Source organism: Mercenaria mercenaria, chromosome 6 (genome assembly GCF_021730395.1).
Source record: "Mercenaria mercenaria strain notata chromosome 6, MADL_Memer_1, whole genome shotgun sequence".
NCBI classification, from domain to species: Eukaryota; Metazoa; Mollusca; class Bivalvia; order Venerida; family Veneridae; genus Mercenaria; species Mercenaria mercenaria.
Genome location: NC_069366.1, coordinates 23,883,401 through 23,901,990, shown reverse-complemented (window position 1 = coordinate 23,901,990; position 18,590 = coordinate 23,883,401). Strand labels below are relative to the sequence as shown.

At 35.5% G+C, this 18,590-nt stretch overlaps 1 protein-coding gene across 1 annotated transcript in view; it reads left to right on the top strand.

The window, feature by feature from the left end:
• LOC123549403 (uncharacterized) overlaps positions 1 to 18,590 on the top strand; it is a 137,630-nt gene that overhangs the window by 106,229 nt on the left and 12,811 nt on the right. The window contains exons 48-55 of the mRNA XM_053546709.1: positions 2,100 to 2,165; positions 3,111 to 3,208; positions 3,745 to 3,949; positions 9,049 to 9,222; positions 11,527 to 11,652; positions 11,878 to 12,087; positions 13,283 to 13,372; positions 15,143 to 15,373. Coding sequence (XP_053402684.1) covers positions 2,100 to 2,165; positions 3,111 to 3,208; positions 3,745 to 3,949; positions 9,049 to 9,222; positions 11,527 to 11,652; positions 11,878 to 12,087; positions 13,283 to 13,372; positions 15,143 to 15,373 — 1,200 coding nt within the window. The remainder of the gene's footprint in view (positions 1 to 2,099; positions 2,166 to 3,110; positions 3,209 to 3,744; positions 3,950 to 9,048; positions 9,223 to 11,526; positions 11,653 to 11,877; positions 12,088 to 13,282; positions 13,373 to 15,142; positions 15,374 to 18,590) is intronic.

The window sequence follows — 18,590 nt, the reverse complement described above, 5'->3', positions numbered from 1 at the left end:
GTTCTCCTTCAGTCTCATTATGAAAGCGACCAAACTTGTCGTCGCACCGTGCAGAAGTGCTTATGTTAAGACTGACCTTCTTTTTCTTCCTTAAAGGGAAATCGGACCCTCTCTCTGGGCATGTATTCGTATAGGGAGAGGCTGCGGCTTCAAAATCTGCCTTTTATCGTATCTTGTAATTATAGGTGCACCCTCCATTAAGTTTGTGCGACTTATTTATTTTAAGAGCATACCATATACACTACTGTATAAGTGTCTTACAGGTGACTAACTGAAGAAAAAGAAGTAGATATGGAAGTCTGGTTAACAGATCCAATCTCTTTTTATGTTTGTTCACACACTCCTCATAGTGGTTGTAAACGTTAAATGTACGTCAAGGGAGGAAATCTGTGAGATTCAAGATTTCAAAATTTTATTTATAACTGGACCCATACGGGCATCAGTATCATAATAACAACAAATTTAACAAAACAAACACTTAAAAGGCCTACATAAAATAAAACAGTAGTTTTACGGTCATAATAGATCTGATACAGATATTCTGTAAGCTAAAAGATAAAGGACGGTGTACATTTAGAATTAACCAGGTTTGAAAACAGTGTTTTAACTGGCCAGCAAATAACTGCCAGTGGCAAAAACCTATTCCTCCAAACAAAAAAAATGAAGTTTTTTTTTCTGTACAAACAATGCTAACTTAAAAAGAAGAGTACTATCATTACTATGAAATAAACGTTGAAATGACATTAGACTGTTGAAAGTCATTTGGTATATTTTTACTCTGTCTAAATTTAAGTACGGACATTCTATAATGTAATGAAATTCATGTTCTAAAGATGTTTTATCACACAGATAACAAGTCCTGTTATTGAGCTCAATATTCAAAAATATGCCTCTTTCAACATGTAACAAATTGTTCCTACATCGGAAATGACACATGGATATTGCGAGGTTTGTTGGTAAAACTTTAAAATAATTTTCAAACTCAAAGGTTGTTATAAATATTCTGTAACACAAACATTTTCTGAAAATTTGCAAAGTTTGTTTTTTCATTCAATGATTGAATAAACTGGCCTTCAATCTCTGTTGTACAATATTGCGGAAATACACTGGTGAAAATACTAATTGATTCAACCAGTATTCAGCAAATCCAAGTTGCTCTAAAAGTTCTTTTACATATGAAATCCAAGAACAATAATTTACATTTTCTTATGGAGTCTCTACATGAACCTTTAAAATATAGAGAGATCAGCTGAAACAAACTATTACAGTGGTTAAATAAATGGCAACTAGAAGATGTGCTTACTTTTCACGAAATGTGTGCACTGGAAATTTGAAAAGAATCGGCTTGATCGCGAAAAATCGAGTCAGATTTATACGTGTGTGTTTTACATATGTTACCCTAGTAAAACAATTTGCAGCGATCTAGGGTCGTTAATTATGGTTCATTCATGACAGTTTTCGACAGACTTTTTTCAATCTACATTTAATATGATTGAGCCGTGCCATGAGAAAACTAAAATAGTGCATTTACGACCAGCATAGATCCAGACCAGCCTGCACGTCCGCACAGTATAGTCAGGATCCATGCTGTTCGCTTTCAAAGCCTATTGCAATTAGAGAAACCGTTAGCAAACAGCATGCATCGTGACCAGACTGCGCGGATGTCTGGATCCATGCTGGTCGCAAAGCCACTATGTTGGTTTCCTCATGGCACGGCTGCGTTTCTACCGATCAAGCTTTATATATCCATTGATATCAATTCCTATGTGAAACACTCATATATTCATTCAAATGATTGAGCATTCAAATCATCTCTATGTGTCATTAGATATGTTTGTTCACATAAATAATAGAAAAGATGCGAAGCATTCTATCGAACTAAATCTGAAGTTATAAATATAATCAGAAATATGCAAAAAGATGTTTAATAAATTAATTCGTAGAAAAATACAAGAATAATACAAGTAAGCCACATGAAAATTGTGATCCTTCTGTATTGACTGAAATGTACTTAAATAAGGCGTTACACGTCTTGTAAAATGCTTTTGTTGTGTGTGTTTGTATTTCTGTAATGAAGGTATTTTCCTTGATTGCTACAGGTTCCGGATATCACGGTTTTAATAAAAACTATTTTGCATTGATGGAAGAAGCAGCAGCCAATACAAGTAAATATCTTTTATTTGTTTGTTTGTTTGTTTTGGGTTTAATGCCGTTTTTCAACAGTATTTCAGTCATGTAACGGCGGGCAGTTAACCTAACCAGTGTTCCTGGATTCTGTACCAGTACAAACCAGTTCTCCGCAAGTAACTGCCAATTTCCCCACGTGAATCAGAGGTGGAGGACTAATGATTTCAGACACAATGTCGTTTATCAAATAGTCACGGAGAACATACGCCACACCCGAGGATCGAACTCGCGACCCCGCGATCCGTAGACCAACGCTCTTACCTACTGAGCTAAGCGGGCGGGCTAAATATCTTTTATAAATGTCTGCATACTATGATTCTGAACTTATATTCATTTCACGTTTCTTTCTTGAAAATAAGTCGACTTAATTAATCGAAATGCTTCATTATGATTATGTTTCCCACCACACAGTGGTGTGGAAGACATATTGATTTACTCCAGTGTGTGTGTTTGGGATGGGGGTGGGGGTGTCACAAAGCTTGTCTGCACTCTAAGTCAAATATTTCTCATCCGATCTTCACCAAACTTCAATAAAATGTGTCTGCCAATAAGTGCTCGACCAAGAACGATAACTAGCCAAATCGGTCAAGGTACTTCGGAATTATTGCCCCTGAATTACCAAAAACACTCAGATTTCTTGCGCAGTTTTGCCCCCAAACCGGCGCCTATACTACTAATAGTATAGGCGTCCTTTTGGTGTCAAGAAAGCGCATGCACATGTGGATTAAGTAAACAGTATATAAAGACTAACTTACTATTTGATGATTAGGCAGTTGTGGGAGACAATGAGTACAATGAGTAATGAATACAACATCATTTAGATCCTAAACCATTTAAAGCAGTTTTTTTTAAATGTTCTACAAATTTGCAATGTTCTTCAATGAAAGAAACTCAACCTTTTAAAGAACGATACTTCATTTTAGGTGGATGGGCCTCTCTTTCATCACCTGACCTTATTCATGAGGCCGGTGTGTACAGATTTACGTTTAACTATATTAAGATTGGCTATGAAGTAGTACAGGTGAGTGTATAGTTATCTTACCTATCAAATAAAACTAAAAGTTCAAAACGTGTAATGATATAGCTTTACGGTAATAACGTCACGTAGATATGATATGAACAACATCTTCAACACATAAAGCAGAGTGAAAAGGCCTATAAAAGACAAGTCTGTGTAATATGCCAAATTACAATGTACGTACTTAAACATAAGTCAAATGAGTATGTAACAACTAATAATTGCAGTGTCTGGCCATCGGGTACTTTTGTTTCAAATTTATTCTTAAACTGCAAGTGATTCTGCCTTTGCTACGTACTGTAGACTAAGACCAGTTTTCACATCCGTGCAGGCTGATCGTGGTCTGCACTATTCTCTATTGTGCAGATGCACAGGCTGATCTGAACCCATGCTCATCGCAAAGCCACTATGTTGGTTTTCTCATGGCGCGGCTCAAATGATCTTTATTATTAACGTTTGTGTCAGAATTCTATTTCCAGAAGAATGGTACATTGAGCAGGCACGCACGTATATACAATGTATTTTTGAATCAATTACAGGTATGGTACAGTAACCGTACACTTAACGTAACTGTGGTTTTGGATAAGATAATTGATCCGGTCGATTCTATTGTGCAATACTGCATAGAAATTCCCATTGAAATCCACGGAGAAATGGCGCTTGGACTGACTGCATTTAAAACAACATCCGATGAAATCATAACTGCTGTGCAGAATTTCTCCTTGGAAAATGGATCTTGTACAGGTATAAATGTCCTGTTTAAATTTATATTGTAAAAAAGTGCGTCTCTGTGAAGTTAGCAGAATAGCAAAATGGAGAACAACTCCAGCAAAATAGCAGAATAGCAGAATAACAGAATAATTTCAGCAGAATAGCAGATTGTTTCTTTTTTATTTTAAACGCAATCTGTATAACTTTTTAAGTAGCCCAAGATTATTTTTGTGGTAAATATGGTACCATTATAATTCGCTAGTAACCCATTTTTGTCTGTTAAGATCAAAAGGTGTTATAACAGCACAGGAGCGCGAGAATCTCTCTGTTAACACACGTTTTTCTCTCCTGTTAAAACACCCCCAAAAAGTGACAATAACAGCAGTTTTATGCTAGAATTATGATAATATAGAGGATATTTGTTTGTTTTAGTGTAAGATCGAAATATATTTCACCGAGTGAACACTATAATACAATATTTTCACGAGAGTCGCAGCCACGAGTAAAAATGTAAATTATGGTGTTCACGAGTGAAATATATTCCGATCTTACACTGAAACAAACAAATTTTCTATTTATATTACGCATTTTTAATGTTTTTAACCAAATTATATTAAGTTTGTCCGCGCAACGTCACGTGCATCGCATCATAAGATAATAGGTAAGGATAGATTTCTCGGAAGCACAGAGCACCAAAAACACAGCCCCACAGCCACGCATTTGCATAGTAGGCCCACAACAAAACGAAGCTGTAATGGAAACATATATCAGACGGGTTGCTTCAAACATCCAACAGGTACATATTACTTTATACTAAATATTGATGGAGGGGAAGGAAATTGTAAGGGGCGAAATGGGGTCGGTGGGTGGGGTGGGGGGGGGGGGAGAGGAATCCGAAGGGGAAAGTTGAACAAGGACGATTTACAAGGGAATGCCATGTTCTTGAAAAAACAGTCGCACTACAACGTAAACCACAATAGCGCAGACACTCATGTACCAAAGATAAACACACAACTACGATCAACTGAATAACATAGAAAAACGAACAAGCAACATATGAGAAAACAGTAGGGCACCGTTATAGACTCACAAGCATACAAACGCACCCACGCAAGTAGGAAAAAAAATCAAGTACCGTCTTAGGATTCGGCTGCCAAAACAAAGGGAAGCCACGAAGCTTACTAAAAGTAAAGGGGGGGGGGGGTATGCAAAAAGTAGCGTAAATACAAAGGAAAGGGGAGGGAAATGGGGGGAGTGAGGCGGAGGAAAAACACTTACAACAACATACGCAACAGACAATACAAGACAGACAAAACAACCAGTTGAAAATACGGGCACCGCCTTGGAACGGTCAGTTACCTATATAAAGGAAACTGGGGGTTTAAACGCGTTTAGGGCATGCCAACCTCGCATTTACCCTATTTTCAACAAGTTAAACAACACAATGCAAATAAAATCCCCGCTGAGAAAGGCTCTAACATTAGTGCAAAAGTAACAGATAATTAAAGCAAAACATAGAATTAAGGTAAATTTAAAGTACAATCAACAACTTGTCTGAAGTCAGACCAACAAGAGCTTAACTTTTAAGAGCACGACTAAGAAAACTGTAAGACAAAAATAACGCCATATAATGTCGTGACGTCAGGATTAGTGTCTTTGTAGAAAAAAAGCTATAAATAGTTCTGTTACGTTTCCTGATCTCTTTTACATTTCATTATGATAAAATATAAATATTTATGATCCTTTTATTAACTTTATACATCTTTACCTTTACTGAAGAATATTTTGCAAAGAAATTCCTATCATTTATAATTCATATTATTTCGCATTCAAATGTAGTTCCGTACCAGTGAAAAATAAAAACGATATTTTCACTGTTTGAAACAGTGAAAATGTCAATTTTATTTCACTGATAAATTTCATTATTTCACAGAAGAGCACAAAATAAAATAATGATAATAAATTCTTTATCTAAAGAGGGTAAGTCTCATTAAGTTTCATGCATAACATACATATCTTATTTTCAATGAGGCCCTCTAGCAAAAATAAAAACATTTACTCATACAAATGAAAATGTCACAGTCTAGAGCAGATTTGTAAAGAAAATCACACATATTAACTGTCACATAACATTAATTGAAACTCTAAACTGTATTTATCAAAAAAAAAAAAGAAAAGAGTTTCAAAGTAAAATCTTAAATAAATCTACTGTGCTAGAATTTTTAAGGTAAGGTATATTTTTCCAAATTTCTACAGCTATACAAGAAACGAACGAACTTTTAAGAAAATTTGTTTTAAGTCCAAAGGTGCTATACATCAAAATTCGTTTTATAAGCAAGGCTTTAGTATTTATTGTCACATATTTCAACTTTGTCACAATATAAGAAAGTTTAAGCTAATTAAATGCTTTTTTAAAACAGACTAAAATTTTGAATTTAACACTATTTGGGACAGTTAACCATGTACAGAAAAGAGAGTACTAGATGATGTCTGGAAGGGTACTTTCAATATAAGTCGAGTTGCTCTCTTTTGAATTTTAAATTTTTTTTCTGATATATTCTTCTCAATCAAAGCTAGAATGAACGCATTGAAGTGAAATATATATATATATATATATATTTATGTTTAGAGTAAAAATATGGCTTAGATTTTGTCAGCATTTGACCGTATTGATATCTAACAGTCTTCCACCGTTTTCATCAGTATGTGTAAAATGGTTTCAAATCTAAATAACGTGAGTATTTTAGCTGGATAGAGCCGCTAAATCGATGTCATTTTCAGCTTTAGCTGAACGGGTGTTAAGAATGAAATGAAGAATAGAATATGAAGACCGGTGCCGTTTTTAAACTTTTACGCAAACATTTAGAGCCCGCGGGTCCCTCGAATAATGATCGCTCAGAGTCTGTTTTAAAACGGCACTATTAAAAAATGAATAAAAAATGTAAAGTTTAATATAAATAAACGGGAGGGGGTAATGATAACAAGGAGCTTTTGCGTTTTGACAATAAATTGCTTATTTCATTTGTTTAATTTATCATATCTGATGGATCTTGGTTTCATAAAAATGCATGCATATCTTTCTAACACAAACAAAAAAGAATTAGGTCGGGCTACAAGTTATCTCAACATCGGCATATAGAGCCATTCCTACAATGTTAACTTTCATCTTCTTAAATGAACATTTTAAATCATGGTTAACTAACATGTGCAATTCAGAAATTAAAATAATTACCCCTTTCAAAACTTCAAATACAACTGACTCATAGAAAAAAGTTCCTTGTTTAATCAATCCATTCAAAAATTACCCGCCCCTCCTGTCGGACCGAATGGCAGATTTGTTGGTGCGTTCGCTGTCAACCGAGCGGTCATAGGTTTGGTGTCCGGTACAATCACTTGGCAGTTGTTAGTTATTGTGGGCAAAAGAATGTAGTGTAGTAAAAAAATAAAATGTTGGCGGTGACGTGCGTTAAACCCAAAAACAAACAATAATTATTCCCGGCTAATTCTGACTTTTAAGTTGGCCATAATATGCACAGTTATAAAGAATAGAAGTGAACGTCAGATATTAAAAGTGTACGGACATGAAATAAATAAGTTATTCTTCAGTTATTTAAACATGTTATCAAGGATGCAACTTGTTTTTGAAATTCCCTCTCATTTCGCCTTTTTGCCATAACAGAACAACTTTCAGAGTGCCTTGATACATTATACATCTTGCATATTACCTCGCTCAATAAACATGAGCAACAATTGCAGAATATCTCCAGCAGACAAGCAAAATAGTAGAATGACTTCAGCAGAATAGCAGAAGAGCACAATGACTCCAGCAGAATAGCAGAATAACTCCAGCAGAATAGCTGAATAACTCCAGTAGAATAGCAAATTAGTAGAACAACTCCAGCATAATTATATATATCACAATGGAGCACTGAGAAAAGTGGACTTAGCTATCCCACTGAAAGCTCTTTTTGTTATTAATTTATAGATTTCAATCATGCATACAAGCAATGAACATTAAACAAGCCCTTCTTTAGAACAAGTATCAAAGTAATCTTAATTTTTGTCAATTTTTTATGGATTATTTAAATAAGTATTACTTTAGTAAATATTAACAACATTCTTTTATACCAACACAGACCATTTTTAAACGCTATTCTGCTAGAGTTGTTCTGCTTATCTGTCTGCTGTTCCACTTAAGTTGTTATAACAACAGAGTTAAATGATTTATGAACAGTCAAAGCAATATGTAACATGTGTGTCACAAAAAGAGTCTTGGGCAAATGTTAATTGTGCGAGGTAATATGTGCGACTTATAATGTCTAAACTCGGTCTTAAAGTTGTTATTTTAACTGAAAATATGGTTTTTCTAGCAAATTATAATGGTAAAATGTTAACCTCAAAAATAGTCGTGGGCTAATTTCAATTGTCATAAAATGCGACGTAAAATGAAAAAAATAGTTTAGCATTATTTTTTAAATGTTGTTTTGTGATTGTGCTGTTCTGCTATTTTTATGTTGTTCTGCTGTGGTTATTCTGCTATTCAGCTGAAGTTAATCTGCTAAATTGCTATAATGCTAGAGTTAGTTCGCTATTCTGCTCGTGTTATACTGCTATTCTTCTAGCTTAGGCTAATGTTAACTGAGCGAGGTAATATGCGAGGCACATACTATATAAAGTCGGTCTTAAAGTTGTTCTTTTTAATTGAAAAAAAAAATGGTTTTCTGTTTTATGGTTACCTGTTACGCAAAAAGTCTTAGGCTAATTTCAGTTGTCGTACAGACGCGAGGTAAAATGAGAAAAAAAAATCTGCTATTATGCTGGAGTTATTCTGCTATTCTGCTGCAGTTAGTCTGCTATTTTGCTATTCTGTTATTCTGCTGGAGTTATTCTGCAAATCTGCTATTCTGCTAACTTCACACAGACAAAAATTGCTGGTCTGATTTCAATCAATTTGACAAAAGTATTCCTTTCCAAATTGTGTGTTTCAGATGTAAAACCCGTGTGAGTTATTGAGATCCATGTTACTCTTGTTAGGAGATATATTAAAAAAAGAGAAATATGTGGTTACATGTTATAATCTCTCAAACATTGTCCGCCATTTAGATACTTCTTTGCGATCCATAATTTTTCAGAATCCCTTGCCAAACGAAATTTCACTTTTGAAAGTGACCACATGTTATATGGATATGAAATCGAATCTGACGGTAAGAATGAAAGTAGTTGTAAACCAAGGTATGAATGGAAAAGAGTACAGGCCGGTACTGGAATTGGACTAGATACAGATCACACGTTCGGAAATGCATCAGGTAAGATTAATATATTCTTTATGCTGTTCAACCCGAAAAATGCAGTTAACCTGCAAAAGCACATATTAAATAATATTCTGTCAGCATGAATGGTAATTATGCACTAACTCGGATTTATAACACGTCATTAGGTTAACAGCATGCACATTTTTTTTTTTGGGGGGGGGGGGGGGGGGGGGGGGGGGGGGGAGTCAAATTATTCGGTATCATTCACGGGCAAGTGGGATAATTCTATAACATATATTTAAATCAAAACCTTGCATAATGACTATTTCATATAATCAAAGAAGTTAATTCAGTTTAGAAATCGATCTATCGGTCTATCGGCCACTTCAAAAAGCAATATCATAGATGTAAATTGTAACACTGATTATTTTAATTCTGAATCTCAGTACTAAACTCGACACCCAAAATATCGAGTATGTAAATGTCTGATCAATTTCTAATATAATGATAAATATAAATTTCTAAACTTTTGATAGTATTTTCACTCGTTATTAGTATATATTCAGATACTGCTGGTGAATTTTTATTTGAAATGCATAGTGCTTAAGGTTGTTCTACATGTTTGATAAACCGGAAGTGATGACGTAACGTTATTTATCCGGAAAACGTAGAATAAGGCCTGGCTTCGGCGTACGGAAACGAAAATCATTTTATGAATTAATGCCAACCTGTGAGTAAATTTATTACATAGGAACTGATACCATCTTTCTAAAGTTAAAACATGAAATTTAAACATCTGACACATTAAATAATTCGTTATGATGTCTTAAAATTGTGAAATGTGCGGCTCCCTTTAATCGTGGTCAAATATCTCAAACATAAGTACACAAACCTATTTATTTCGTCTTATTATAGGCCATATGATTATTTACACCTATGAGAAGTTTCGTTATTTCGAAATTTCTATTTGCAAAAATTTTATGAAAGTAATGGTTTTCCCATAGACTCCCATTATAAAAAAAAAAGTGAGGTTGAAATTTTTCAAATCAGTGAAGCAAAATTTCAAGCACAAGACCCATCTTTTTATTTGCTGAATTTTCCTAGTATAAGTTTTCAATATTCAGAGTTTAAACAAATAAATTGTTGAAAAGCTTTCGATCCGAACGTACAAAACTACCTTAACTGTCAATGTCTGAGAAAGGGAAAATATTATTCCAGATGTGTCCAAATTGTACAAAATTCAAAGCAGTATGCATATGGTTTACCTAGGTTGAATGCTAACCTGAGATTTTGTGATTGAATATTCCTTGGCCACTGTTTTTCCTTTCCATCGTTTGTCTTTCTGTGTTTATTCTTTTTTGTTCCTTTGTCCATCTCGTCAGTTACTTTGTCATTTGTCGTTCGTTCCTTTGTTCATCCATTTTCCATTTCCTGTTGACAGTCATTATACGTCTACTCGTCGTCATTTCATTGTCTAACAATCGTCCGTTCCTTTGTCTTCGTTCGTTTTTCTTTTGTCCATTCTTTTGTACACCCGTCGCCCGTTCCTTTTCATTTGTTACTCATTCCAATATAACCACGAAACCGTTGGACCATGTCATACAGAGTGTACAATTTGGATGTTTCATGATACTGTAACAAATTTTATAAAACAATTGATCCGTGTTCAATTATGGTTGCGGTGGCAGCCATGAGGAAAACATTTTAAAATTCTATGCAACAGTATGTCGGGAATTAATATGCTTTCACATAATTGATCTCCAGGTGAACTTGTAGCTAAATGTTACTCGGCCTGTCAAAATGAATGGTGTCAATTATCCCTTAATATCAGAAAACTTGAAAATCAATTTGATTTTCTCTGCACTGATGTGAAATTGTTTTCTCGAAACAATGTCACTAGCTTTCCATGTTGACATGGCGTGGGAAGTAATAATTTTGCCAAAATAGCTGTATATAAAAGAATGATAAATCTCCATACAAAGAAATATCCACAATTTGTTATGATTTTACAAGAATGATCACAGGATGAACCTCTACAAAATTTGTCTTCCTGCAGCGAGCTAGGCTCTATTTTGCCATATAGAACCGCAGTTTTTCTCGTCATTAAGATAATGTGTTATGTATCAGGTTTTCCGTACTGTTTCCCTTCACTCACATAGAAAACATAGTAACTTGTAAATACATTATGGCGTCTTTTCGGATATATTGTGTGTACTTTTCCAACAATGTATATGCGTGCGCCCCCCTCCCCCACCCCTCCCCACCTTGACAACTAAACCTGAAAATAAGGTTCACTGAAACTAAACATGAAAATACAGTCGGTAGTCCTAGGGAATTTTATGTTCAATTTATTTACAGGACACTTCATGTATGTTAATCCAGCATTTGGTGAATCTGGTAGTCTGACAAGTCTAAATTTCAAGCAAGTGACAGAGGAGGAATCAAAGGGAATCTGTAGTCTACAATTCTATTACTTTATTAGTGGTAATCTAACATTTGATTTATGTAACATGTAAACAAAAATAATCTAAACTTAATTTCCATCATTTGTCAGGAATGCCAGCAAATAAGAAATTATTTTTTTTCGATTATTTTAATAGGACACAAATTTTACAGTCTGGCTACGCTTAGTTTGTATGGCACAATTATATTCTAAGTAGAATATGTGAAAGGGCAAGGAAAGTGAAAAGTATTGTTTGTTTTTCATAGATGCATCTTTAGATGGTTATTTGTCATTGAGTGTGAATAACGAGACGAATGAACTAGCTGGTATTCCAAATTTACCTGTATGGTTGCCCGGTTGTTTGGATCTCGTAGACAGTTGCGGAGAAGACCCTGGACTTCTAGACATGCACTTTAATGCACTCAATGTGGAAGCTGGTGTCGACGATGTAACATTGTCTGTTGAACCTTGCCCAGGTAGTACGCATTGAAGTTAGAAGAACAGATGTTGTTTAAAATGAAGTAATTAATATGTGTTTAGGCTAGTTGTGCATTCTCTAAATATTGCATTTGAATGCGCGTGGTAAAGAATTTTCCTCTGACCTTGACTTCAAGTTAAATGTGACATATCAGTGACCTATCAGATATTGCAAATTGTCAGGCCAATACATTTAATATTTCACTGCAATGAGATTAAATTGGAAGCAGTTCTTAGTTCTAAATCGATCAAAATACTGATGAGTGTGATACGGATGACAGATTTAAGAAGTATATCCCTAGATAAGTTATTTGTTATCATTTTATAACTATTTTTTTTTGACAGAAATATTATTTTTAGCTTTGTACGCAATGAGAACGACAAATATCTTTATTTGTAATAAGGCTGTTTCGCCTACCTGGCGGGAAAAGATTATAAGGATTTTTCATGACTGCATGTGTAAGACTTAGTTTCCAAAACCCGAGAGACAGCATGGAATGTAAAATCAAGCACAAAGCGAAGGTTTTTATCCACACTGTTCCGAGGGTTGGGAAACATCTTCCTTAATCTGGCAGATAGGTAGGATAATTTTTTTCTTGCTTACCATTAATATTAGAAGCTATTGCAACGTTTTCTATGTTACTGTAAGTAAAAATCGGTGATACACTGTGACGTCATTATGTGCTCGCTTTGCTCATATGAAGCTTATCTATCCCTTTGGAATAATGTCATATTACACCAGGGTAACCTAGTTTGTACCCGATTATAGGTGTGCAAGAACAACGATATCCCTGTAGATCGACTTGCCTTTTCCATAGGCTTCACGCGTGCAATGTGACATCATAATAATTATTTCATAAAATGCATTTCTTGTTTTGTAATACTAGTATAAAATATGTTTTGAACTTTTGCAATTTCAAGTCAAGAGAAATAATCTTATGTGTCTGCCTGTGTCAAACAGATGTTTCTCAACCCTCGGTCAGCTTGGATAAGAAACATCTCTACGCTTAGGTTTTTCAATCACAAAGAATCAGAATGCATGTATGTGAGGCCATTTAATACTTTTCCCGTAATATTTTATTCCCAACTGTTCACGCATGCTGTGAAAGAGGCATGTTCTTGCTAAATGCGTAACTTGAGTACTTTATGTACATAACGAGGGCAACTCAGTGTAATCGACATTTTTTTTTACAGAAACAGAAGGATTCACGGTGTCGTGCGAGTTCGAGAATGGAGATGTGTGCGGATATTTAATGAACCCGTCTATCTGGTCATATGAAAGAGGTTTGTTTGGAAAGATTTTAACTCCGTGTCGTTGAAAAGCGTACATTCCTTTTCAAACATGTTTTGACTCTCTGTGTGTGTATGGGTCGTAATATCTTTAACTAACACCTTTGGAAATAATGGAGACAAGGTTATATAGCCTCTTGTTTTTGCTTCCTGTTAGTCTTTTTGTAAAACATTTTCAAAAACTTCAGATTGTTTTTGTCGCCCGATAATTTCTTAGCACCATGATGATAAACTGTTTTGTATAAACACATGCATTCGCGAGAAAACTGTTTCCGAATTTTCAACAAAGCCCAAAACTTTTTATCTTGTAGTACCCCGTGAGAAATTAAGAACTGAATAATTCAATTAAATTTCCAATCCACATATATGGACAAAGAGAGGTAATAGCTATTAATGCACAACAGTCATTGACTGCTGTTTATCGCTTGACTTCCTACACGAGAGCTTCGAGAAAGATGCATCTCTTTTTCGTTTATTGAGCGGCAACTTTTTTATTTATCAACGTCCATCTGCACATAGTTGTGTCCTTTTATTATAAGCTGAACCATATCGATGTGCCGATGAGACGCCTTGATACTAGAGATGAATTAGACTCGATTTAATTTACATAAAATGAGTCCGCACACTTAACTCCGAAGAGAGAGCGCCGATCTAGGGATCGTGGGACTGTGAGACCGATCCCCGGGCGGAGCATATGTTCTCAGTGACGATTTGATGAAAAATATTGTGTCTGAAATCATAAGACCTCCACCTCTGTTTCATGTGGGTAAGTTAGCAGTTACTTGCGGAGAACGGGAAAGTACTGGTATTGAATCCAGGAACACTGGTTCGGTTAACTGCCCACCGTTACATAATTGAAATACTGTTGATAATCGGCATTTAACCCAAAACAAATACAAACAGAAATTTACGTAAAATGGGATCGATGTATGAAAAAGCCGCGGACCAATGAAATTTTAGTACCATCGTACATCGAGATTATTTAAAAATGAGGAACATATGTAGTTTTAAAAATTATTCAATGCAGAGAGAGATGACTGCAGCACAGGAAAATTAAGGTTGTGTAACAGTTTGCTCCATATTGAATTTTTTTCTAGGGTAGGGTCTTGAACGAGGCATGAACCGAGTCCCTGTAGAATGTCGGTCATATGGATAAAAAACTAAGTACAATAACACACTGTTTTAATTCAGAGACATTAATGTACGTCCCATCAGTTCATGGAAAGCATACAACTAGACGCTTCAAACGATGTAATCTGCCTCTCTGAATATTCATTATAATATTGAAGAATGAATTTAAATTACTCATTATCAGTGATATTCGAAACACTTGATTTTTGAAATCCGCCTCTGTCCATATCTAATAACCTAAAGTGATTGGTATATGAATAAGTGTTGCAGTGTTAATATGTATAAGATTTGACTAAAGATGTATGCAAGAGTGATGTTTTAATTGAGAAATGGTGAAGAAAAATGAAAAATTTTCGTTTGGATATCTCTGACATCAGTGCATCGTTTTTCTAAAGAGATTGAACAAAGTAGATAGTTTTTAATTACTTAATTTATAAGTCATAGTATGATACTGTTTGTTTTTACATAGTTGTAAGTTAGAATGACTAAAGATACTCTCACCGTTTTTTTGCTTTTAAACATTTCTATTCTGTACTTACGTGATATTTAATGTTCAACCTATGTACAATACGTGAGTGTTTTTCTACTTTAAATATTTCAACATTTTAATTTACTGCTGTTTATCTGACTTAGCAAAAACGACACGGACAAATTCAACTACCACGTCAGCCTGGGCGGAGCCTAGTGCGGAACCAACAGGTGAGCCCGAGCCGACGGGTTACCAATACCCCGAACCTGAATATGAACCAGACCCTGAACAAACGGCTGAACCACATCCTGAACCAACTGTTAAATCTGGGCCAGAACCCACGAGTGAGTCTCAAACTGAGCCTAGTACGACAACAGAGGCACCATATGCCACAGGTATCTATCTAAAGTAATTACAAAGTCAATACTAAGGTTTTATGATTCAAAGTAATGGACACAGTTAGAAGCCAAAGGCAAAATAGCTTTATTTCTAACTATAGGAAGGATTTTAGTTCAAATGAGCACGATGTGCTCATGATGAGCTTTTGTTGGTGTCCTTCCATCCATTAGTTCGCCAACCATGAATTCTGTAAAGAAATCCTCCTCCTCATATACAAATGTACCACAGAACCAGATTAAAAGTCTGCAAATGACTCGTAGGTTGATTTTCTTCCAGTTCGTTCAAATCTAGGCCCAACATACGAAAACCTGGGTGCTTTAGTAAAGAGAAATTCACTTCAAAACACACTGGCTCGATTTCAAAATATTTAGTCCTGTTTGTTTTGTAGCAAACACGACCGCTTAGGACGGGGCTTGTTACAGCACTTTTTTATGGTTGACTCAGTCACAATTAATTTCTTATTATTATTTGGTTTGTGTTATCATTTGATTTGTTTAAAATCAAGAGCTGTCGGATGACAGCGCGCTCGACTATTCGAAGAATTGATTGAAAAATTGGGTCAAAATATTACCACAGATTTTCAGACAAAAGAAAAGAAAATAGATTAAACAAACACTGTTCCTGTATTTGTGGATTTCGATAAGTCTTGCATTAAATGGCATTGTGTGACCATGATGGTAATGAAGTGTTCAAAGTTTCAAAATCACATATCAAACAGTTTAAACAGAACATGGAATGGTAAGAGAAACTTAACTTATTTCCATGTCAAGAAAGGGCTCTGCTGAGTTAAAACAGTTGGCCTAGATACGAGGGGTGTTCCAAAAGTAATGTCACTTGCATCGGTTCTCCTATACTGCAAATGTTCTGATCATTTTAACTTGCTCTGCCCTTCAAAATACTCTCCGTCAGCCTGAATACACCTTTTGAGCCGGTCAATCCTCTTTTGGAAGCATTGTTCATACTCTTCTATGGGAACACCCATCAGATACTGATAAACTGCAGATCCAAGGGCATTTCTCGATTTGTATCTCTTTCCAGACAGATGATATTTAAGTTTGAGAAACAGAAAATAGTCGCAGGGGGGCCAGGTCTGGCGAAAACGGAGGGTGTGGAAGGACGGTAACCTCTGACTCCAAAAACTCGGTCACAATGCGTGCCTTGTGAGCGGGTGCATTATCATGCAAAAGTCGGAGGTACTTAAGTCCTGTTTTGGGGCGGCGACATTGTAGTAGTTCTTCAATTTTCTTAGAACAACTTTTTTTATAGAATTTTCCTATGACCGTACTGCCTTTTGGTACCGGAATTTGAATGATTGGACCCTTATGAGTGAAAAAAAATACATACAAAACCTTCTTCACCGTTCGTATTCGTTTGGCAATACTTGGGCGTCTCGCAATTTTGGTGACCCAAATTCGGTTGGAATACTTCCGCTTTGGTTCAAAATAATAAATCCAGGTTCCATTACCAGTAACTATATTATCAAAAACCTTTTTGCTGTATTTTAGGTACATGTTCAGAAGTTATTTTGCCATTGTTACACGGGTCCTCTTTTGTTCATCTGTTAACAAATTGGGTATCCATCTTGCATTTATTTTTGTAAGTTTTAGGTGTTTCTTCAAAATTCCATGAACTCGTGCTAACGACAAGATTGTTATTCGGGCCAATTGCCTTACGGTGAATCGGGCATCCTTTTTTTAGCAAACTGAGGATTTTTTCGATGTTACCGTTCGACGTAGTTGTTGCAGGACGATCTGTGCGAGCAGCATCTTTGAGTTGCTGCTGTCCGGTCCTAAATTTAGCTACCCACCTACAAATAGCCCTATGAGACATTTGACCTTCCCCATAAATGTCGCACACCTCACGGTGAATATCTACAAGCTTCATGCCGAGTAGCGACCTACCTTTTATGTAGGCCCTAATTTCAAGCACATTTTCAGCTCTTTTCCCAGTCATTTTGTGTAAAGTGTAATGAATACGCTATAAAGCAATGTACACTGTACCAAAGTCAGTGAACGTGTGAGCGCGATATTTACCTATGTTACGATTCAGTGATCGTTCTATCGACACGAGGTGGTTTTGTGTACACATGACACGATTTCCGCGAAATAAAACACAAATAACATTATTTTTGGAACACCCCTCGTATAAAGTCATGCGTATATAATGTAAATTGTGGTGGTAAACATTTGGTCAAAGTTTCAAAGCCATATGACAAACTGGTTAGGCAAAATATGGACTTGTATAAAACTTTTAACTGATTACCAAGTCCCAAGAGGGCCATAATTCAGCCAAAATAGTTGACAGAGTTATGTATTCTTACCTACAGACGGAAATTATGTTGATAAACAAGTGTATAAAGTTTCAAAGCCACAGTTTCCAAATAGTTTTGACAAAATGCTGACTTGTACGAAACACTGAACCAATTTCAAAGTCCAAGAAAGGGCCATAATTCAGCCAAAATAGTTGTCAGAGTTATGTCCTCTTGCCTACAGATGGAAATCATGATGATAAATAAGTGTTCAAAGTTTAAAAGCCATATGTCAAATAGTTCTGACAAAAAGTGGACTTGTAGAAAAACAGAACCAATTTACAAGTCCAAAAAGGGCCATAATTCAGCCAAATAAGATGACAGAGTTATTTACTCTTGCCTACAGGTAGAGACTATTATACTGAACAAGAGATAAAAGTTTCAAAGGCATATGTCCAAGCCTTACACAAAATATGAACTAGTACCAAAAACTTAACAAAGATTTCAAAAGGGGGCATAATTCAGCCAAAATCCTTGATGGAGTTATGTATTCTTGTCTATAACTGGACATAATGATGGTAAACAAGTGTTGAAAGTTTCAAAGCTTTATCTCAAAAGACTTTGTCAAAATATGGACTGGTACGAAAAACTTATTCAAGGTGTGACGCCGACGCCGTGGTGAGTAGGATAGCTCTACTTATTCTTCAAATAGTTGAGCTAAAATGCCTCTAAGGTAAGGGCAAACATTTTTCGAAAAACTTTAAACATCGTGTCCTGTGAAGCCACTATATCAATGTTTAAATAGTTTTACACAATTGTTTCTTAGTTGACTCTCTAACAAAGTCCTTCAAGCCCATTTATTTGTTTACGAAAAGAATAGCCCCGATTTTGATATGACTACACACAAGCGTTCGATGGTTCGCTATGTATCAAAACTGATCAAGCCAGTTGTGTGAATCATGATG